At 44.8% G+C, this 23,647-nt stretch overlaps 1 protein-coding gene across 12 annotated transcripts in view; it reads right to left on the bottom strand.

The window, feature by feature from the left end:
- Positions 1-23,647, bottom strand: part of LOC108140542 (trithorax group protein osa) — a 30,608-nt gene that overhangs the window by 5,721 nt on the left and 1,240 nt on the right. For 3 of the 12 annotated variants that reach the window (XM_017263373.2, XM_041709469.1, XM_041709470.1), the window contains exons 2-15: positions 22,526-23,575; positions 14,990-15,301; positions 14,706-14,924; positions 6,722-6,878; positions 6,258-6,650; positions 5,267-6,007; positions 5,016-5,200; positions 4,691-4,951; positions 3,440-3,655; positions 2,979-3,207; positions 1,764-2,240; positions 1,017-1,176; positions 608-806; positions 49-130 (exon numbers count right to left, since the gene is read on the bottom strand). In XM_017263373.2, coding sequence (XP_017118862.1) covers positions 49-130; positions 608-806; positions 1,017-1,176; positions 1,764-2,240; positions 2,979-3,207; positions 3,440-3,655; positions 4,691-4,951; positions 5,016-5,200; positions 5,267-6,007; positions 6,258-6,650; positions 6,722-6,878; positions 14,706-14,924; positions 14,990-15,301; positions 22,526-23,434 — 4,540 coding nt within the window. In that variant the 5' untranslated portion in view covers positions 23,435-23,575. Of the gene's footprint in view, positions 1-48; positions 131-607; positions 807-1,016; positions 1,177-1,763; positions 2,241-2,978; positions 3,208-3,438; positions 3,656-4,690; positions 4,952-5,015; positions 5,201-5,266; positions 6,008-6,257; positions 6,651-6,721; positions 6,879-7,332; positions 7,454-14,705; positions 14,925-14,989; positions 15,302-22,525; positions 23,576-23,647 lie in introns of those variants that run through there. The other 9 variants (XM_041709474.1, XM_041709472.1, XM_041709473.1 and 6 more) reach the window with 9 other exon arrangements.

Raw genomic sequence — 23,647 nt, forward strand, 5'->3', positions numbered from 1 at the left:
TAATTATTACCCAACTGTTTAGGCAAAGAGTTCTAAGGCAGAACTTACCATAAATTTGAGGCCTAGCATTGTATCCTGGATAGGGCTGTGAGTCTTTGATGAAATCGGGATGCCGACGTGGCTGTGGACTCTGCAAAAGGTAAACATTTCAATTAAAATTGAGTTCTATTCGAAATAGTTTATATTAATTAAGTTAAGCCAAATGCTTTTCTAATAGATTTCGGATTGCTGAATTTGAATCTGGCCATGGTTTTAGCACTTTATCAAGTTATCTTTAATCTTTAACAGGCAATAAATAAATATCTTTCGAAAGAATTTTACAATAATTTCTTTATAAACATTTTGTACGAAAATTAAATGGTCGCATACTTTCACTAAAAGCTCCCTTAAACTATGTATTGTTCAAAAGGCAAAGAGTTGCACTAAACCATGTTGCGTAAAAAATTTAAATAATTAATTATTAAGATTAAAAATATAGATATAATTAAATTTTTACAAATTTAAGGTCCACACGGGCTCCGTAATCTTTGAAAAATCATCATTTCTTAAATGAATGTTGTAAGAGGAATATTAAATGTCTTTTTATTAATCTATTATAACGACTTACTTGATCTGGTGGTGGTTGATAATAGTCCTGCTGGGTGGGCCTACCCGTCGGATAGGCGCTGCTGGGTGGTGCTCCTGGAGCTCCGCTGGCCGGCGGTCCACCCGCAACCGTCTGCGCCGGCGGCTGAGGTCCGCCCGGCGGTGGCTGGCTGTATGGTCGGTTGCCATAGGGACCGTACTGATTGGCACCGGTTGGAGGACTGCAAAAGAGTGGAAAAAACAAAAAAAATCGGAGGTTAGTGAAGCTTTTCTCAGTAATAAATCTCAGCTTGCGAGCTCAGTCCAGTGAGTTCATATCGGGTGGCTACAGTACAGTACAGTACAGAGGGTGGTGAGTGTGCATGGGGGTCTGGATGGATGTGATGTCGTTGTGTGTGGGGACTGATGTGGGTTAATTGGGGTGCACTCACGCTTCCCCCTCCGGCCCGTAGGGAGGGTACATGTTGCGGCTCTGGGGCGGATATTGTCCTGGACCCTGTCCGAATGGCTGGCCGGGCGGCCCTGTGGCGTTGTACTGATCGCTCGAGCCGTACTGTCCGTAAGCCCCGGGCTGTGATGGATAGGGTGAGCCTGTAAAATGAGTTCATAAAGAAAACACAATGATAAGAACGATTCCACAAAAACTGAATATTGCTTGCGTAACAAAAATATTTAAACGATTGCGAAGAGACGACCATTGAATGGAGTCCCATACGTCTGAAACTAAAACGTTACTAAAATAAAACGCATACCAATATCTAAAGATGGTTTAAGAAAAGTTGTATAAAAGTTAATGTTGTATATCAAAGCTTATTTATATTTAAGAAGTGTTATCTGTTTTACGACGTTCAATTTTGTAAATTACAGTAAAATCATTATCAATCAAGTTTATGAACAAATCAAGTTAATAATAAAAAACTGAAACTCTCTAAGAGGCCTTTAGGTTATCATAATAACCAAATAGTAAGTATTAGTAGCTTAGATTAGAAGTGTTAATTGCATTATAACAGCCATGCAAGCATTACAAACTAGTTAGTATCACAGTCAATAGACAAAAACTAAATCGAAAAAATAGTAGGCAACTGAAAGACGAACAAAAGAACGATGGCACATGAAGGGAAAAACGTGAAAATAAGGTAAAGAAAGAGATGAGGGAGCAAAATAAAAGATGAGTATACCTGGCGTTCTAGACACAGGCGTTGGGTAGCCGGAGCCACCCGGCGGATAAGGTGCTCCGGCGGCTGGGCGCACATGCTGCTGAGGCGACGGCGACACCGGCACCTGACCAGGCCCATGTTGCTGTGGTGCTGGTGGTGGACCACCGCCCACGGCTGGTAGTGGTAGTGGTGGCTGCTGCCCCGGCTGCTGCTGTTGCTGCTGTGGCGGTGGTGGCCCGGACAGACCGTGGTGCTGTGGGTGCTGTGGATGCTGCTGCTGCTGTTGACTGGCCGCCGGTGAATGTGGGGGCGGTGGATGTGGTTGTGGGCCACCGCCGCCCACAGCAGCAACAGCTCCAGCACCACCGGGACCAGCACCACCTGGTCCTGGTCCTGGCCCACCTCCCGAGCTCGAGCCCGGACCACCGGCAGCAATGGGATCCTCGAAGGGATTGCTCACGCTTATATTATCGCCGGCGGCAACAGCGGCGGCGGCGCCTGAGGGGTGGGCAAGCGGCGATTTGGATGATTTTTGGTGGTTTGAATGAATCGAAATGAATGAGTCAATGAATCACACAAATGAATGGTTTTGTTGTTGTTGTTTTTGGTAGTTGGTAGTTGGTGGAGATACATGGAAGCATCGTTGTTGTAATGGTGGTGGTGGTGGTGGTTGTGGAGTTATATATTTTAGTAGTGCGCCCACACAAACGTTACAAAACATAAAAATGAATAAACAAAATACACACATCAAATTAATAATGATTGATCAACATAAACATGTAAATTCGTATACCTAAATACACGCTTATATATATATATATACAGAAAGTTGGGTATTAGGCGAAATAGTTTCGAGAAGAAGCATATCATCTATCAGATAACAATTTAGCAATAATTAAAAACAAAGATACCATAACACAAAGTGGTTACCACAAAATAAAATAAAACTATTATGTATCAGAGTGGCAAGCTCCGTTAAACTTGGCAACAGTAGTATAAATCAAAGAGCTACCCTTTTATAGTATTTAGCTGATATGGTATTCAGTAGTTGGATGTGTTTCAAAATTATCAATTTTAAAACTATGGCAATACCATTTCACATAAACTGGAGTAAGTTTAAACAATACAGGGCAGCTTGGCTATTTCTACTGTGTTGTTAGCAAATACGTGGTCGACGTGTTGCCACTCTATGAATCATTTTGTTTTTAGCAATGAAAGAGTTGAACTGATTCTTACCGGGATGAGGAGTCTGCGGGTTGTTCTGAGAGGGCGGCCGCTGCATCTGGCCCGCAGCCGCATAGTCCGGCTGCGGTCCGCTGGCTCCCGGATACGGACTGCCGCCCGGATAGCCGGGGTAGCCGTCGATGGCCGCGTTCGGGGCGGAGCCTGGCGGGGCCGGGAACGAATCCTGCGAGTTCGACGAGCCTGTGGAATTCGTGGTTCCAGCATCCAAATGTCCACCACCGATTGGTTGCAAATTGTTTGTGCATTCGTTTTGTTCGTTGTCGTTTTTGGACGATTTTGGAGGATTAGACGAGGAGAGAGTGGTGAAAAACATTTTCAACGGAAATTTTCGGGAAGTGTGCAAGCAAAAACGGAACGAAAGAAAAACGAAAAGAAAATTTAAATTAAGCATGGACTGTTCGAATAAAACGGGCAGGACAGCAAACAATCACTGCACTTGGTAGACACTTACCTGGCGAAGGAACCGAAGCAGCCTTGGCCGTCTTTTTCTTGCTGCCCGCCTCCACCTGCTGGATAATGGGCAGGGGATCGATGTCACCTCGGTCAAAGTGGCACTCGAAGGTCAGCAGGTTCTTGGTGTAGTGCTTCCGCAGCGTGTACGCCGCACTGCTACTCGCGCCAATGCCTAGCAGTCCGGCAATGTCCTTCCAGGTCTTGCTTTTGGTCACCTGACGGAACGAAAGAATCGCAGCGATTTTAATTGAGAGCCAATACAGGGACTCCAAAGTTCATGACGCAAGTGTCGATCGAAAAAAGAGTATCAAAAGGTTGCGAGCACAAACAGATCTTGAGAGGATGCATTTAGCAAGTGAAAAAGGAGCCAAGATTCTAAGTTAAACGATAGTCTACGTACAAAACTTGGACAAATGAGGATGGGATAAAGGGACTACAGTATGTTAAAGTTGAGAAAAAGAGTTCCAAATATAACCAACCAAAATAAAAAAAAAATTTTCTATTTTAGCTTCTGAAAAAATATTCAAAAATTAAAACAAAAGCATAAATTGAAAGTATAAATGTGTTAAACTATTTAATAAATAGTATTGAAATTATTTTCAAAGTGGATGCATATAAGAAAAGAACAAAATCTCTTTAATTAGTGACTTTAATAATAATGGATTCCATAGCTTGGATTCATTCTCTATCAAAGTACAAGCAACTGAAAACGGATAATGTTTACTTGAATTTTAAATTGTATCTTTGTATCTGAATATTGTATTACAAAAATTACTTTTGAAAAAACAAATCTGAGGACATGCCTGGCGATATACAGTAGTTGAGATGAAAATAATTAGAGGTAAAGTTGTGCTTGGATTCGGCATAGAGCATTCAATCTAAGGGAAAACCAAGGCTTTACAACGATTGCTTTAGATTTTTCCCAAGGAAGGCTTGCCCCACGGTAAGCTAAACTAAACGCAGGATGCAGCTACAATTTGGACACATGACACATGGATCAGAGGCTGGAGCTGGGTCAAAAGGTTGCTACAAAAGTAGCTGGAAGGCTTGACTTTAGGTTGCTGTTTACTGTAGCCAAATCACAATATTGATTTTTATCTATATATGTATGCGGATTGTTCTTTTATTTGGATTTGGTTTTGGTTCGTGTTAACTACGTTGGTGGTGTTTTGGTTTGGTTTGGTTGATTTGGTTTGGTTTTGCTAGTAGTAAATCTAAAAAGAAGTTAGTAAAAGGAGTTACTACGGCACCTTGCATACCTCGACGAATCCGCCACGTTCTTTTACATAAATATATAACCTATATAAATCGAGTGGCTGTTTTGAGATGGTGGGGCAGGCGGTGATCGGAGTGCGCCGTTCCTCCATGAACGACCGCAGCTTGTCCAGCCAGCCGCGCCGCTCCGGATTGTCGTCCATCTCGTACAGCTTGCACAGTGAGTCCGACTTCTTGGTCGTGGTGATGGTGCTGCGGAAGGGCTCCTGCGGCACCGGAACATGGTTAAACACCTGCTGTTCGAAGAGAAATATAGATGTTCATAATATTGCTTCAGTTTGAAGAACATGCTCTGTTTACCGGGCTTCCAGTCGGACGTGGCCAATTGGGTGGCGAGCTCATGTCGTACTCCTCGCCAGGGCCACCGCCGCCTGGGTGCATTACGACCGGATGGGGCGACGTACTCGGCGGGGCTAGGTGACTTTGGCTATAGGGATCATTCTTGCGCGACTTTGGTGTGGTGCATTGTGGATCTTCGCCGGATGCTGTGTAAAAACATAAATTAAGTCAGTCGAAAATGTCTTAAGGGCAGCAGTCCGGCTTCTACTTACCCGCTGATGCATTCGAGAGCGTGCTCTGCTGACTGACGTCGTCCATGGGCGCGCCATCCGGTCCGGTGGTGACCACCGCGGTGACTGCATGCATGCCCGCGGCTCCCGTCGGCCCCGAAGAGCTGATCCCATTGTCCTGCGATATATGCTCCGGGCCTCCACTTTCCGGTCCCGCAACGGGTCCCTGTCCCTGCCCCTGCGGCTGTCCGCCCTGCAGCATCTGTGACTGCGGCGGTGTGCTGGTGGGCGGGCCCATGCTGGTGGGTCCGTGCGGAGGTCCCATGTGGTGGGGTGGCCCCATCGGCATGCCCGGATGCATTGCGGTCGGTCCGTTGCCGTATCCCTGTGGCCCCTGCGGCGGCGTTGGACTTCCTCCGTAGCCGCCCTTGTGCTGTAAATGCTGCTTCAGATAGTTCAGAGGTCGCGGTGACCCACTGCCCTGCGGTGGCGGTGGTCCACCCACAATCGGCGGTGGCGGTGTGCCCTTGCCCTGCACATGATTGCCGACCATCGCGCCACCGGGTGCTCCACCGGGTCCCGCTTGCTGTAGCGACGGCGGCACCCACTGATACTGCGGATATTGGCCAGTGTGGTTGGGCATGGCCCGACCCGGATAGCCGCCGGCCTGGGCTCCCGAGGGCATGCTGTTGGCTCCGCCTGCTCCCGCTTGACTTGTGGGGGGTGGTGGTGGTCCGGTGGCGTAAGCGCCAGGGGGATACTGTGGGCGTGGCGGGTAATTGCCTGCAAGTAAACCAATGGTGAGGAGTGCTACTACAGAGAATTTAGGAGAAATCTGGACAAGCAAGCGAGTTTTGCCACAAAAATAACAGAACTAAATATACAAATTTAAAACTTATTGAGTTTAAACATTATAAAATTACATTGCTTTAGGTTACTCAAAGTCGTATATCTTGGTTTTTAATAAACCATACAAGTCAATAAAAGACGGGCAATGGATAAGCAGACTACAAGAAAGGATCTTAATCCGTACCTGGTGGATATTGCTGTGGCTGCTGCGGCGGATATCCCTGGGCACCGGGTGCCTGGCCTGGACCGCCCATCTTGTAGCCGCCGTGCATGTGCGGCGGCATCGGGTACCCTCCGCCCGCCCCCTGTGGAGGTGGTGGGGGCGTGGCCATGTTGTTGACGCCCTGGTTGGGCGGCGGTGCCGGTGGCGGCGTCTGCTGCGGCGAGTTGCTCGCCGACGAGGCCGAATTCGATGCCTGTTGCTGCTGAGATTGCTGCTGCGGCTGGGGCGGGCCTCCTGGCATTCCCGGATGCGGTGGCATCGGCGGTGGACCTCCCGCCCCAACCGGCGGCTGTTGCATTGGTCCGCCGCTGCTTGACTGATTGCTCGCCGGACGCGAGATTGGATGGTTTTGGGCTGCAGCAATACAAGCGGTTAATTAGCCGTCTCCTCAAAATAGTGTATGAATCAATGTTGAGTGTACTCACCCACTGCCGGGGACATGGAACGCGAACCGGAGGAGCCGGTGGGCGAGGGTGTGGGTCGCATCACCTGCTGGGGATTGGGAGTGCCTGGTGGACCAGAGCCCATGCCACTGTGCGCCCCACCGCTGGAGCTGTCGTTGCTGTTCTGTCCAATTAGCTCCTGGAATGGCAAAAGAAAACCGGAACCAGTTCCGCTATGAATGTGCATTCAGCATTCAATCAAGTGCAATGGCAGCAAATGCCGGCCGGCAGGTGGCATTTTTGTAGTATTTATTTATTTAAATGAAAGTGATAGCTACTATGAATTAGCCAAGCGGCAACCGCAATTAAGCAACTGCCAACGCACACAGATATGAACGCGAGCATATGACTGAGATTGAGTTGGTATGTTCGTCGTCGCCGTCGCCATCGCTTTCGTCCACGGTAAACATATTTATGGCAATCAGATGTTTTGGGTGGGTGTTCGGACCCATTCTGATGCCAAATGTTGTTGCCAAACCATCCCGGTGGGTAGGAGTAGCACGGGACAGCAACGGCTCTGCCCCGCTCGTCCCGCGACCTTTCCTGACATTGCCAGCGGAATTTGCGACTTCTTCACCCCTGTTCCCACTCACCCGTAGCTCACAATTATTGTAACCCGGTCAGGGGGGAGGAATCCGAGTCCGAATTCATAAACGCCAAGCTGATCGAACAATAACAACTCTTGAAACAGTCTGCAGGCACCAGAAACTCGGTGCGATGCGACACGACTTTAACTTTTTGCCGCCTATAACTTATAAGAAAATCAAGAAAAAGCTCCACACAAACAGCCCCAATCTTACACACACACATGGCAGCAGCTACGGCTACAACAACAGCAGCAACAGCAGCAGACGTTCACATAAAGCTTAAGTCGACAGCAATTCGAAACACTCACACACAGGGCCATGCTAAAAACCCCAGCGGAGAGAGAGCTCAGCAACAGCAGGAGCTCGCTTACAAGGGGGTTTCCTCTACAGCACTTCTAAAAACATCAGTTCATAAAGTATATTTTATGTAACTATGCACTTCAACTATAGTATTTCTTGACAATGACAATTAAACCGATATAAAAAATCGAATCTAATCAATTTTAACTTTGAAGACTTGATAATATCAAATAGTTATCACATTAAATTGTGATATTGGTGTTACTTCGATAATGTGCAACTTATTTTAGTGGAGTTCTTAAACTTTTTGTGAGTAACCAAGTATCCAAGTCATTTAAACCAAGCATGAGTCTCTGAGAGTTTTGAAATTTTCCTGCTAGTCTTGACCCCCCTAGAAATATATTCAGACTAAGCCCCTGAACAGCCACAGCGGCAGCAGCAAGAAAAATACAACGAACGAACGAACGAACGAGCGCTGTTCGTTTTGGTATCTGAGAAATTAAGTGAAGTGAAATGAAATGTACGACGACGACGAACTGACGGCACAAGGCGGCGGCATGGGATGGTATGGTATAGTATGGTGTATGGTGTTGTATGGGATGGGGTGTGGAGACGAAGACGGAGACGAAGCGGAGCGGGGCATAAAAGCTATGTGGAACGAACCGAGCAAGCAACCAACGGGCGAGCGACAACGGCGACGGACGGCTGCAACTTGAAGCGTTCAAAGGGGGAAGGGAGAGGGGGGTTCGAAGGGAAGTGGGTAGCGGACGGGGACGGAGACGGTTGCAGAGGCTACGACTACCCGGGGATCGGGCAAGTGGCTGTGGTAGTTATGGCGCGCTCAAAGCGAACGAAAGGCAACGGCAACGATGACAAAGACGTAGATAAGGAACAGAAACATGCACACACAGATACACACCCATACCGAGGCACGTACACTCAAAATGTTGGAATATAATAAAATGAAATAAGCAACGGCGCGGCGGCACTGCCAAGAGACCAGGGGCCATTCGTATTCGTATTCGCATTTTAGCGAGGGGCTTTTTCAAAAGGGGGTACACCGGTACCACTTGAGTTGCGGGACGATGACGAGAATAGCAAGCAAGCAAGCAAGCTAGCAAGCTGGCAAAATCAAAAGCAAAAGCAGGCGGGCGGCAGAAGCAAAGCTAAAGGCCAGGCCGGATAGAATGCTTTGTGCAAAGGGGCGTTGAGGGGTTAGTTGTTATGGGGGGGGGCCCACGTTTGTTGTCCGTATTTTTGTGTGCGCTTGTGGTCGCGTAGAAAAATTACTTGGAAGAAAAACAAGCGCTGCGGAAACAACAACAATGAAATCATTTATAACGAAAATAATGCGAAGCAAACACAAATAAAAAAAGAACAGATACCAAATAAAAAAAAGAAACAACTCCCACACCACTGCTCTTCGTCCCCAATCCCACCAATTCATCAGCTAAATAAAGTTCAGCCAAGATTTGCGCGCCAAAAGTGTTGTGTTCGATTTTTGGGCACGATTTCGGAGAAGGGGAATCGCCCTTGGACCCCACTTCAAAAACAAATGAAAAAAAAAAAAAAAAATAAAAAAACCCATCATCTCTCATCTTTCGTTCTCAAGATGCGATGATGATGTAGCAGCATTGGGCCACAAGTTCGACTTTTGGCCCTCAAAAGCGCACTTCACCGCTCTTTATGCCGTGTCATCTGCGGACGTTCATTTAAATAAAGAATATGCATGCCTACATGTTGGTAGGTAGGTATAGGTACATAGGTGTAGGTATGTTTATGTCTGGCTGTCAGCTGCTGCCGATGGTACCGCCGGTTCGGGTGGCTCTGGTGGGACCTTTGTGGCTTATCACCTTAAAACCTTTAGCGATGAATGTGGCAAGCGAGTGCTGCAAAAAAGCAAACGAATAAAAAAGTCGGCGAAAACCGAAAACAAGGACTGGCATACATGTGCTTGCTATGCGGCGAACGAAGAGATAAAAAATAAGAGAATTAAATGCACAAAGGAGCGGCACACACGGCACACACAGCACACACAGCCCACAACGGAATGGGCAGCCGGGAATTTATAAACACAGCCAGCCAGTCGGAGAGAAAAAGTAATAAACTCGGGGATATCATAAAAATGAAGACACGAGGGAGGGGCCAACAACACATTTTGATCGTTGATTGAAATACCCTTGCTATAAGGTTTTGCCATACTAACTATTAAGTTTTAAATAAGGAGGAATATGGTGAGGTATAAAGTTTATACTTTAAACTACTGCCCTTTATTCAAATAATTGGTGAGGGGTTCATTATGGAAAACGAAACGCTTTATCATTTTTAGGCAATTATTGCTTGGTCATTCTAATTAGTACGTTTTAAATTAAATTTTTTAATTATCCAATTATATAATCTAATTAATTTAATCCATCTAAACCTTATGATAAGAAAATTTCTGCACAATCAAAATTATAGTACCCCATGCAAGGGTACAAACCTCAAAAACTTTAGCAGTGAGAATGTGAAACAAACAAAAAAAATAGTTCACCACATCCCGCATGGTCGGTCCTCGGAATCTCCACCCCCTCAAGTGCAATGGTTTTGGTTTTCATTTTGCACAGCATGTACGGCAGATCGGATGGGGTTTAGCCCCAGAGCCAGGGAACGGGAACGAGTTATATAAAGAACACACAGCCCAGCTGAGCGACAGTCAGTCGCTCATTAGACATCCTCAAAGTGTGGGAGAGGGCGGTCTTCGTCTCCGTCTGCTTCTTGGTCTGGTCTGAGTCGGAATACGAATCTGAATCCAAGCGTTCGAGTCCATCCTCATGCAATTTCTGTTTGTGCTTGCTGGAAATTTTATGAGCGAATTGAAAGTTTGTGCGATTCTGTTGAGTGTGCATGGCGCACATTGCACAAGGGAACTCAGGCAGCTCCACAGAACGCAAATGAGTATACAGTCTTACTTCTCTAAGCTGATCTTAACAAAGTCGATATTTGTTCAAATTTAATCAATTTAAAAACCTTTATATATTTAAATTATAACATTTTCGGCGTTGTGAAACAGTTTAAAAATAGTCAAAATTAAATATCTCCTAGAACTAATTTAGATATTTGAATTTGAATTGTTCAAGAAATTTTTTTAATAATTTTATATACTAAATATACTATTATTATTTTAACAAGGGCGGGGCAATCAGTACAATGTAAAAAATCGAAATTCATTATCAGAACAACATACAAAAAACTAAAAGGGTTTGAGTTATTGTAGTTCGACTGTATATTCGTTTACCAGCAGCAGAAGTCGCTTTGGATCTGCTGCTCGGTTCGGTTGGGTTTGGTTTGGTTCGCTTCGTTTTGTTTCGTTTCGTTCATTTGCTGGTTTTGCCAGCAGAGCAGTCAGTCGCCTCCAATCCCCAGCCCTTCGTGTCCCCCTGACCACTTACGACATGGCAAACAGACAGAACGACCGACAGTCCGCCACTGCCAGCAGTAAAAGCGAAACACCAACAGCCAACGCTGGCAGTCAACCACTTTGAGAGCTCAGACAAATGTCCCATGAATCGCACACTGGGCTCCAACCGAAAACACACGGCCCAGAGTCGGAGTCGAAATCGGCCGCCAGTCAGAGTCGACAGAACCGGCAAGAGCCAGAGCCAGAGCCAGGGCAAAAGCAAAGGCAATGGCAGTGGCAAAAGCCAAAGCTCCGGACCGATCCAATCCGAACCGACTCGTTCGCAACGTTTCGTTTCGTTCGTGGTGTGTATCCAAACGAGTGAACTGAAAAATAAGCGCACAATCACACAACTCTCTATATAGAAATTCACAACGAAGCAGTACACAGAAAAGTTTTTGCATGAGCTAATAACCAAATATTTATAGAATATATAAATACAAATATTTTAATTTATTTAGGTGTTTTATAACTTGGAATCAAGGAAGGTTTAAGCTAAAAAAAACTTTTAAGTAATATAACATTATTAACTTAATTATACTTGATTTCTTTCTGTGCAGCAACGGCAACTGAAATGAACGTTCTTTTTATTTAGTTTTTTATTTTTGCCTTTTTTCCTTGCTGCGCCGCCTGTTAAAATGAAAAACGATGATGATGCCGCCGCCGCTGCTGCCAACAATAACAGCAAAAGCAAAAGCAACAACGACAACGACAACGACAAAGCTGCAGAGTCGCCAGCAATGAGTGGGGCACTAAAATCCCAGTAACAACGGACGGAGAAAAACCGGCAAAATTGTTCATTGGCAGTTGGCAGGCAAACTGGTAGAGGGGCATAGCATACAGAAAGGCCGGGCCATGTGGCTCTTCTGGGGGCTTTGGGTTCGCACTAGCACTCGCATTCGCATGCCGGTTGGTTTGAGTTGAGGCCCAAAGCCCCAATCGTGTGCACTGCACCACACACAATTTCGGGCGGCATTAAATGAATGCAGCAGTTGTGCTGGGCCGCAAAAATTCAGATGCTGATAGGCATGAAGATAGTCATGCCAATTGCCCACAGAGAGAATATGACGCAGAACAGTCTTGAAATAAGTTTATAAACTAGGACACTTCTATGACCATCCATATGCTCTTGAAAATCAATGGAAATGACCATTGTAGCTTTAATAATACGCTCAATGGTGTGCTTACTGCAGGGAAAACGGTTAAATATATAGTTCTGCCAGTTGGCTTTTCTTCTGCAACACAGCTTTTGCTACCTCGCAGCACAGGGCGAATTTAAAGCAGCTTACAAAATGCAATACGAAAGCGACCAGCTTAAACAACAATGGTCCGGGAGGAACTTCCCCCACTTTGGAGTGGCTTAAATGTTGGTTGCGGCTGATTACTGTTTTAGTTTCGTTTGGTTCGTTTTCAGCCGGTTCAGTTTGAATTGGCAAGAATTGAGGATTTAACCTTGCACACCCAATTATAATGCTAGGGGAAACGATTGGTTGGAGTTTTGTACAGTAATTTGAGTACCATGGATTGAAATATACGTTTTTAATTGATTTTTGTTTGCAATTCAGTCTGTAATTTGTTTTTAAAAAATATTAATTTGTATTATTTGTATTGTGTAATCCCTATACTTATCTTTAAAATACAAACATAAGACTGAGTAAAGAAGAGGAGCCACCGGATCGGATCCGTTTTCAAATGAAGAGTTTAAATTGAAAAGTTTTCAGATACATTTAACAACTTTTTGGTTTGTTTGATTGTCCAATTTGTGTTTTGTCTGCAATATGTTGCAACCTCAGGTAAATAATCGCAAGAGGTGGATTGATAGCGACTAAAGAGGACCTGAAGAGTTGATGAATCGCAAGTTCAAATTGAGAGTACACATAAAATGTAAACAACCCGCTAAACATGGGCAACACCAACAACAACAACGATGCAAAGGAGATGGAGGAAAAGCAAGAATGACCTTGGCATTGACCCAAATATATGGTAACAGACGCTTTGTGTGTGATCTTGAGTGTAGTTGTGCGAGTGTGTTGGTTGCATATACATGCCACATACCAAATAAAAAGGGAATGAGGGGGAAAAAACCGAAACACAAAATAAAGAATTGGTATGAGGCACAGGAGGATTGTCGACCGAGAACAAGGGTTGGGGGTGGAGGAGCAGAGGTGGCGGAGAAGGGGGTAGCCACGACGGCCGCGGACATGCTGAATGAATAAATGGGGTACAAAACAAACGCACACATCTGCAGGCACATCACAGGCACAGCTGCGGCCAAAATAAAAGTTCAATTCTTTTAAAAGAAAAAGTACTATAACAAATATTTGTATAAAGATTTGGCAGAGGTGAGCGAAACAGGAAAGTGAATGTGTTTTTTATTCGAATATATTTTTTTATGTTTATAAAAGCAAAGACCTCATTCTAAAGAGGTCGTTTTCAGCAATTAACAAAAGTCTAAAATGTATGCTCATGCTTGTATCCATAACTCAGAAATACAAAAAAATGTCATATTAAAACCCATAAGCGCATTGCGATACTTTTTAATTCATGATTGACACAAAATTGCAAAGAAATCAATCCGCAAATGCTGATGACACGTGCATAAACGAATTTAAAAACATAAGGGTAGGGGACCAGACGGTCGGACGATGCGAAAAATAAACCAAAAGACAAAAGGGGAAAGGGGAAAATGCCGCCGACGAAAGAAATAGTAATCAAAACAAAATAAAAATCATTAAAATTCATAAAAACAAATCAAGTCCGTCGACGACAACAACAAAAGCAACGATAAGGCTAAAAGAAATTTTATAGTTAAGGTAAAGGGGGTGACATGCGGATGGGATGCGAATGCGATAGCGGTTTAAATTCAAGGGAGAAACGGGATGTGTTTAGTTACAAGTAAAAAGAAAAAAAATCAAATCGTAAACCCACACAAAATATTATCCCTAAAAGGTGTCGGATGAAAGGCAGGAAAAGCATAAGGAGAGTAATCTCAACCCAAAAATGAGTGCGAGTACCGGGGATAAGGGAATGGGTACCAGCATGAGTATGAGTATGAGTACGAATACGAGTGCCATGGCCAGGCATAAACATTTGACCTGAACAACTGTTGTAGACTGCCTGCCTCTTGTTGGGTAAGGAGAGGAAACCACTGGGCTACGCTTGTTGTGTGGAGGGAGGGGGGGAATCGCAGGTAAAGAGTGGCGACGCCAACGTAGACGTATGTGTGACGTCACGAGTCAAGTTCACGTGCTGTTCACGCAGCACAGTTTATTGACCCACTTTCGATGTGTATTATCTAGAAAAGCTGCCAACCCGGGCCGTGAATGGGGGACTGGGTGGTCCCACGGCTAAACATCCATTGAATGTGCAAATAGCAAATGTGCTTGCCCATATAACGCTGTTATTATCACAACATAGCATGGGTAATTATATACAACCACGTCCGATTAGAGCTTATTTATTGAAGCTTCTTCTTTCAAGTATACGTCATAACTTAAAAGATGACTTTTGAAAGTACGAAAATATCAATGTCATTGAGGGTCTTGTCTGTTTTGTTTGTGTTTTATCAGTTTTGCAGTACTGGACTAGGTACTCCAGATGAAAGCTTTTCATTATGATCAGACTTAAATCAATCGCTTACCTGGTGCGGCGAGGGCGACGCCTGCGATGGCTGTGGCGATGGACTGGGCGCATGGCCGGGACTGCTGCTCGGCGGCGGTCCGCCGGCGGTGACGTGCGGCGGGGGTGGCGGCTGCTGCTGCAGTGGCGGTACGTGGTGCGGTGAGGCGGGCGGCAAAGGATGTCCAGGACCGGGACTGGGCGAAGAACCGCCTGGCCAAGGTCGATTTGGTTCGGGATACTGCAAGGATACAAACGATCGATTAATCCTGCCTTCAGCAGATCCATTTTCTTAACAAGCCTCACCTGGTGCGTCGAGTAGGCAGTTCGATGGTTGGGTCCGCTCGCCGGCAAACCCGGCGGTGTCGGATAGCGTTGCGGGTACGGCGAATATTGAGATGTTGGCGGTGTGTTTTGCTGCGGCGGCTGTTGCCCAGCGCCTGGCGGTGGTCCGCCCGGCACAGGACCGCCGGGCTGCTGTCCCGCCTGTTGTTGCTGCTGCTGCTGTTGTTGTTGCTGCTGCTGTTGCTGTTGTTGCTGCTGCGGCGAACTAGGATAGGAACCTGAATTTTGACCGTGAGCTGGCGGATAGGGTGACTGACCCCTGGAAGTGTTTGTCTGTGGATGGAAAATCAAAATAGGATCAATAAAAGGCGGAGGGGTGTCATAAATACCTAATGAGTGCAAATGTTTAACCCTTTGCATGCCTTTTTAGAAGTCCTCTAGCGATAGTGCTTATATCATCTTTATAAACATACATTTTTAGAAGACTATGAACATTTAGAAATGATATGAACAGTAAAAAAAAACAAATTTTAAGAAATCTTTTAAGCTTACAAAACTTTTCATACAATTTTCCCCAACAGTTTCCTATCAAGTTGCGAAAATGTCACGTGGGTCTTCAGAGGGTTAATTTGAGGGTGCGATAGAGACGGCACATGGGTTTTTAATTACAGACATTTCGCTCTGTCTCTCTTCGGCTCTCTATTTATATCCTCCCACACTATCCCCCTTTGCAATTTCATCAATTATTTGCGTTTGGCTTCGCCGATGTTGTTCGTCTGTGTGCGAGCACTGCACATTTCATTTTATTGTATATATCATTTTAATCGATATTCCACAACCTATTCCCGTAAATGCGCGCACAAATACACACCCTCGTGCACATGTGTGTGCGGTAGTACTACAGTGGATGTCCTCGGATTAGGACTCTTCGCATTGGAAACTTCCAGTAATTAATATTCGATTGTGAAGCTGGGAAGGAAAACTAGAGGATAATTGGAATTGACCCGGACTGAACAAGTGCTCCTAATTATTTGGCGCCCACTGTGGCGTGTGTGTACACCACTCACATTCCAAGAGGGGTGGGGTGAAAAGAAGAGACATCGACGCACCCTCGGGTGTGTTGTCACTTGACAGTCACAAATGCGCAGATTAAAAAGAGACAGTTCAAAAAATATGCTACGAGAGGAACCTAAATGATGGCAATAAAAAGTTGAAATATTTACGGCTAGATAATACAATTGAGGGCAGAATGGTTGTTTTACCGACTTTCCTTCTAAAGTATAGAAAGTCATTACTTACATAATAGATTGATTGTATATGAAAAACCATTTTTTAAAATATAATTTTAATATAAATATTTTATTTTAATATAATATTATATAAAATATGATATCATAATAAATAATTCTAGTTTCTGAAACTAGATGCTACGGTTTTTATGTTAACCAAACATTTATTGAGAAAGTTGTTCAAAAACAATTTTTTTTAGATGTCCAATGATTAAAAAAAAAAAGAAAAACATATTATCAAGAATTTTCAAAAAGGTTTGGCAAACAAACTTGAGAAATATCTAAAACTCTATAATGGCGACCAGAATTGTGCTTGTCCTTCCCAATCAGTTCAAATTACGAAGCTCTGTCCTGAAGGAGGACGCATAACTTGAGGCAGGGACAGAGTAAAACGGAGCAGAGACCAGGCCAGTCGATTGCCTGACGCTCTTGGCTCCTGCTCCTGTTTCTGGATCCCTCTGCTACTCCGTGACCCGTCAAAGTACCAGAAGAAGAAATCCACTTGAGTGGAATATAAAGTGAAACTTACAGACGCACACACACACACACACACATGTACATGTGCAACGACAAAGTTGCAACAAAACCAGGGAAAAGGAGCTCCGAGACGGAGAAGACACCTCGCTGCGGAACGTGGCCTGTGCAGCAGACAACTGGAGCAGGACGAGCAAAAAACAGGCATGCCATGTGCCATGTGGCGGTGTCTGTGTGTGGGAAAGAGCTTTGGATGCCATTAATGAAAGGATTTTCAACTTGACGTGGTGCGACAAGGCAGACCAAGTCGCAGCACATAGCACACAGCACAGCGACCGTCTGACATGGCAAGTGGAGAGGCGCTTGCGAAGCTAGCAAAGACTTACAGTCACACAGACTTACATCTCGCCCTCGCAAACACAAAACCCCACAGCGGCGTACACACAAATGTAGCTGGGCAACAACATCGCTGCGAATGCCACAGCCCGGAGTAAAATGTGGCAATAAATCTAATGGAAACTCACAGCAATGAGGGAACGAACGAGAGTTCCAACCAGCAAGGGTGTGTTGGCAGCTCAGCTACTTTTCACGAAAATCTGGCTATATTTTGCACCAAATAACGAGGGATACAATGGGTTAAATAATTTCTCACTCAATGAAGTCAAAAATACTAAACTATTTTTTATTGTTTTTACGTAAAGAGCGCTTTTCAAATTTAAGATAAAGAATGGTTCACTTAAAACTGCTATGGGTTTTCATGGTTACCAATGGCAGGTACGTAAAATTACTTTTTAAAAGCTGTATAGACAAGTATGTTTTTGAATATAGCGTTCGAATCAGGCAAACAATTTGCCCTATGCAACATAAACAACCAATTGATCTAAGGATATTTTATGCTTATATGTTTGGTAATGTCAATTTCTACCTATATGCAATACCTTTTATGCAATATCTACCTATGACAATAAATAAAAATTAAAAAAAAAGGGTTTGACTAAAGCCATTAACATATATTCTTTTTATTTTTTGGTATAGTTTGTCAAATTAGCTAAGATTAAAAAGGCTATATTTCAATCTGAAAAAGACAACACTGCTACCAACGGAGCATACATAGTTAGCTGTCCTAAAGGAATGGAATGGTAAGGCAAGGCAAAGGAGCCAGAGCCATAGTCGTAGCCAGAACCAGAGCCAAAGCCAGATACCGTCGTTCGGGCAACGAGGACAACAACTACAACCATCGGCAACGACGACGGTCGGTCGGTCCACTGCAGGGTGACAGGAAACATGAATGGATGGTTTTCGTGCTCTGTTGTGTGTGCGTGTGTATCTGTGTGCGGAGCGAACGAACGAGGCAAGGAGAAATAAAGTTAAAAAAAAAAAAAAAAGGGAAAACTCATCATGGATGAAAATCAAAAGCAGAAACGGCAACGGCGGGTAGAAGCTGAAGTGGAATTTGAATTAATGCAGCAAGGGTCGTACGGTGGCACAAACACACACACACTCACACAATGAGAGTAACGAACGAATGACGGTTGGAACGTCGGTCGGAATTACGTTCTAGCAGGGGACTTCGGGGGAATCGAGCAGGAACAACTGCCTGATGGTGGTTCGGGTTCTGGGTCCAATGGTGGTAGGTTTTCCAGCTAAAAGCCGGCTACATGTATTAAAATATCGCGGGAACAAAAACAAAGCGCAGCAGCCAAGGGAGTGGTCCTGTTCGTTCCTTCCCTTTCTCTTCAGCTCTTCTTTCTCTCTCTCTCTCTTGATCCTGGGTTTATAATTTCATAACCAACAGACACAGATACATACAGATACCCACACCCACAGGCGGGGGGCGATTGCATATAAATTGAGCGAGGGGAAAAACGTGGTAAAAGCGATTTCGCTGCAGTAAAGGTAACGCCGTCAGCGGCAGTTGTTAGGCTTGTGTGTGTGCGTGGAGGTGAATGAGGGTGGTAATAAGTAAATGGGACAGGGGAAGGACGTATCTGCAGGCTGCTGCTGCCGGCAAATGGGTGGAATTACGTGCACAACTCTCAAACGGGCGCAATTTTTAATACAATGTCGCACTTTTCACGCAAGCCCATTCACAGCAGTTGCGGAAAGACAAACAGGGCAACTGAAAGAAACCAATGCATTTCCCGCTGCCCAACTGTCGCTAAATATTGCTATTGTTGAGCGATTGCTAAGCCCTTGTTGTGTATTTTATAAATTTGATATTAGACCTATTTCATAAGTCAGAAGTAATTATGATGAAAAGTTATTTAGATATGACTGCTTTTGCTCAAAGAACCAATGTTAGTTTTATCATGTTAAGTTCTTATAAATCTTTCTCTTATCATTGAATAAAAACGTACTTTCTTTATACAACATAAGACAAATCACTATTAATTTTTTAAATTTAAATTGAATACATGACTTTGACTGGTTGAATTAAAGACTCGCAAAAAGGTTTGATGTCTTAAAACAAGGAACAGATTTTCCATTAGGCGCATCTTGATAAAGAAAAAAGGAAGCGTAAAAAAAGCATAGAAAAGGAGGTAAAGGCAGAAGAAGAGGAAGACCTAGGGACAATAACAGTTAAGGCAATGGCAACGGTTTTGTGTGCTCCACTTTTTGTAGGTCAAACTTTAAAGGCACTCCAATACAAGCACGGCAACATATACTTGCTAAGAAACAGCATAAACAAGCCGGCACACAGACACCAACTCTCTCTCAAAAAAAAAAAAAAAAAAAAAAACAGAAAGGAGGCGGAGTAGGAAGAAGGCGAAAAAGGAACAACAAAGACACAAGCTGAAAGAGCGGTAAATGCAATGCCTTTTGCCTTTCCCCCAATAACAACACACCCGAAACCCCAAAATGAAAATAGGCCTTTAAGGAAGGCTGTAATATATACTGTTTGCCTTGCACCTGTTGACCTCAAAGGAGAATCAAACGTCAAGGATATATGAGAAGTATAACGGGATGCAGCATACTTGCACTCAAAGAAAAGGAGGGATATGGATATGGTAGCGAGGGAGTGCGAGAGAGCCAAGGCATGTCATCATCATAGTCGAGCCCTCCTCCTCCTCTCTTTTGACTGTGCGCGGTTTCACTTGATTTTCATTTTTATTTTGTTTTGGTTTCTGCTTCCTCCACAGCTTGCCGGCTAACCCCTCCTCCTACTTCTCCTTCTACCCCAAAACAGAGAAAGGGAGGGCGAGTCAGCTGTGACAACAACAAGTTTCTCTGTTATTGCCTTTGATTACGGTGCCTACTTGGCCGTTGTTGTTGTTTCGGTTGTACCTATGTATGTATGTATTTGGATGTATGAACTACTCTGCGGGTATATGTATTTTTTGCATGCACGCGTAAGTCACACTCAGCCGGCAATTTGATTTCTTTGTTTATGCACACAAGCTCACAGAGCGAGTCAAACAATCAAACACATGACATTGGATAGTAGCGGTTTGTACACTCTTCTTTTTTTTTATCTCGCACTACCCACACATATTCACATTCACCATAAACAAAAGCTCTCGAAGGTCGCATCGCACCGCATCGCACATGTCTAACCCTAGCGGATCGCTTTGATTTGTGTGCTCACATAGATTTGTTTATATTTCTCTGACTAATCGTCGGCATCAAAGTTCGTTGACTCGTATCCGAGCCATCTCATCTACATACATCCACCCCCTCGCCACACAATTCATGAAAATAAAAACAATCGATCCTATTGCAGCGACATCAAATATGGCAAAAGCATACCGATGACTAGATACGGATTCGCAGTGATATGAGTTGGTAAGCCCCCAACCACCGTACTACCCCACTAATAAAACAATTAACCGGTTTCCGTTTAAATCAAAACGTGAAATCACATCACGTGCTTTCATGGGGCCAATAAAAGAAACATTAAACACAACAAAACCCCAACCGCATTATCGCTTGACAAAACTGATAGCAAACTCTCGATATAAGGGGTTAAAATAACACACAGAGCTGTTTGATATAATATTGGGGTCTTTCACCTTAAAATTAGATAGTTATAAAAACCCATTTAATAAACTAGAAAGTCCATAGATAAAACTTCGAAACTATTGGATTTAAGAACTTTTTTTCATTAAAATATCATAGTGTGTTTTTTAAAAGATACAAACGGGAAGTAACATAAATTAAAAAACCGTATCTTTCAAAGAAATTATAAGGAAATTTTTATGTTGCTTTCATAAATAAGTTGCTAAGTTATATAGACTCCGCAAAAACCACCAACATAAATTATGCTTGAAAAAATTGTAAAACTAAAAGGAAAATATAGAAATATATTGCAACCGAAACCCTTTACCACTTCTGTCAACCCATTTCTATTTACATTTCCTTTACTTGCACTTCAGTGATTAACATTTTAAATTATTCCAATCAGATTCAATCCACAGCCATCGATAATGTTGACAAGAAGAGAAAAGAAGTCCCCAAAAAGCTTTAAATATGTGAATGAATGCCTCAACATTTTTTGTACGAAACTCTTTCTTGGCCTACCTCTTCCTCTTCTTGATTTCACCGTTGGGCTGAGGCCTTTTGTTGTTATTGTTTTGCGGCGGCAAGTGCCGGTTCTTTATGTCCGTCTCCCTTACTCACCAGTCTTCACCCAACATCACCCGGCACTTAAACAGCGAAATGTCAAGGGATGGGGGATATGCAGGAGGGGGAGAAGGGGAGCAAGAGAGTGGGGACAGGCGAAAAAGGCGCGGAATCTCTGTACAATGTTTTACGTTTTGTGTGTCAGTGTGTCTACGGCTTCTGCCTTTTTTCCTTTTCCTTCGAGTGGGACTCTTGGCAAATCTTCAGTGAACTGAATGAAGGCGACCAAGATGAAACCCTAAAAAGTAACAGTAAATATTGCAGCCTCCCACACACTCGCACATACGAATACATGTGCACAAAACGTGACGAGCCCCTTTCCGTGGAATGAGTGGGCAGTGGGTGGGAGGGGTAGGGAGATAGCTAGCACAAAGCCACCAGCGACAATCACAACAACAAGAAACACATGCCGAGGAGGCCTGCACATGGAAATGTTTCAGTGTGTGTTGTGTGGGGTCGATGGAATCAAAATCAGTGTCAATGTCAAGACAGCTCTAAAAAGAATATGTAAGGAAACCTCGGGCGATAACGTTCCCGGCATTCAGTTTTAAATTTATGCTAAAAGAAGAAGGTTGCCTCCAGGCACTTTGGTTTAAATTATGCCAACAACTCCAGCGATTGCTAACATCCGTATGTTGGTGGAACACGCTTTAAATTTAGTAAAACTCTACTTGTGCTATGATAAATACTGTTGTTAAATTAAAGTTCCCAGGAAGGTCTTAGTGGTCACGAAAGTTAGCTTGCTACTTTAAACCAAAAGTTGCAATTCAACTTAGGAACAGCAGCCTTCATATCCTCCAAGACACTTAAGATGGTTAGCATCGGATCGAGTGTTACCAAAAAATACCTGCACGTAACATTGGAGCGTAATTTAAGGCACCGGTCGAAAATATAAATATAAGGCCCTTAACTACTAATAAAGTTTTAAACTTTCAAACTGATTAACTTTATATTTTCATAACCAGAGTAATAAACTAAAAAAGTTCCACTGGATTTTTTATTTTTGTATAACAACTTCCTACCTACCTACCTACCCAGGTGAAACCCCTTTTTCATCAATAAACGATCTAATATTAGCATAAACCGCCTAGCTATACCAAGAAACCAATTACATCTACATATATTTATAAGAGAATATCTCCTTAACCTTATAAACACCCAGTTGACCACTTACCGGTGGAGGTGTCCTGTACTGCTGCGACGGTCCCAGCTGCGGACTGTAGGGCCTCGGAGGCGGTGCCCAGCCACCTTGTTGCGCCCCGTACGGCGTTGGCTGATGCTGTGGAGGCGGCGGTCCGTGCCCTGGAGGCGGTGGTCCGCCAGCCTGTTGCTGCTGAGCCGCCGCCGCCGCTGCTGCGGCCGCCTGTTGGGGATCGTAGGTGTTGGTGTAGCGGTGCTGCGGCGGTGGCGGCGGATTAGAGGACTGCAGCAGGGAGTTCAGCGTGGGCGTGGGTCCCTGCGGCGGTTGTCCGGGTATGTAGCGCTGCTGCGGCGGGCGATTGGGTGAACCGCCTGGCCCAGGTTGTTGTTGCTGCTGCGGCGGTTGCTGTTGCGGATGAGGCTGTTGCTGCTGCGGAGGCTTGCCACCTGGCAGCGGTTGGCCATAGCGATATGGATCCATGTTGGGATCGGCGTGGTAGCGACCGTACGCCGGATGAGGATGCGGCGGCGGCAGGTGGGCGTACTCCTCCTTGACGCCGGGCGCATGCTCAGGTGCTCCTCCGGGCGGTGGCGGTGCCGGTCCGCCGTGGTGCTGCTGCTGCATGTGGGGTGGTGGCGGATGCTGCTGCTGTTGGTGCAGATGGTGATAGTGCATGACTGCAGCGGGATCCGGTCCTGGTGGTCCTCCAGGGGCGGATCCTGGGGGCGGTGGTCCGCCATATGGATGTGGGGCAACATTTTGTTGTTGCTGGATGCCAGGATCACTGCCGTTGTTGCTGTTGTTGTTGGGCGTGGGAGGGCCCGATGTGGGCGGCGTGGCACCACCAGGAGTCGCTCCTGCCGATGGGGGCGTGGCAGCGGGAGCAGGAGCTCCCCCACCCTGCTGCTGCTGCGTTTGCGGCGACTTTATTTTCTCATTCATGGCTGCTCATCGGCTGCTGGCTGTGCTCCCGATCTTCCAGGTTTGTGGCGGCTACTGATGGAGCACCGGTAACCACCAACAACAACAACGCTGACGCTGATGATGACGACGACTGCAGCGGCGAGTTTGAGGTTATGTTAGCTGCAAGTTATCAAAAACGGGGGATTAGCAATTGGCAAGGGGCCTAACTAAATAGTGGGGCTTTCTATGTAC

The sequence above is a fragment of the Drosophila elegans genome, unplaced genomic scaffold (genome assembly GCF_018152505.1).
Source record: "Drosophila elegans isolate 14027-0461.03 unplaced genomic scaffold, ASM1815250v1 contig_476, whole genome shotgun sequence".
NCBI classification, from domain to species: domain Eukaryota; kingdom Metazoa; phylum Arthropoda; class Insecta; order Diptera; family Drosophilidae; genus Drosophila; species Drosophila elegans.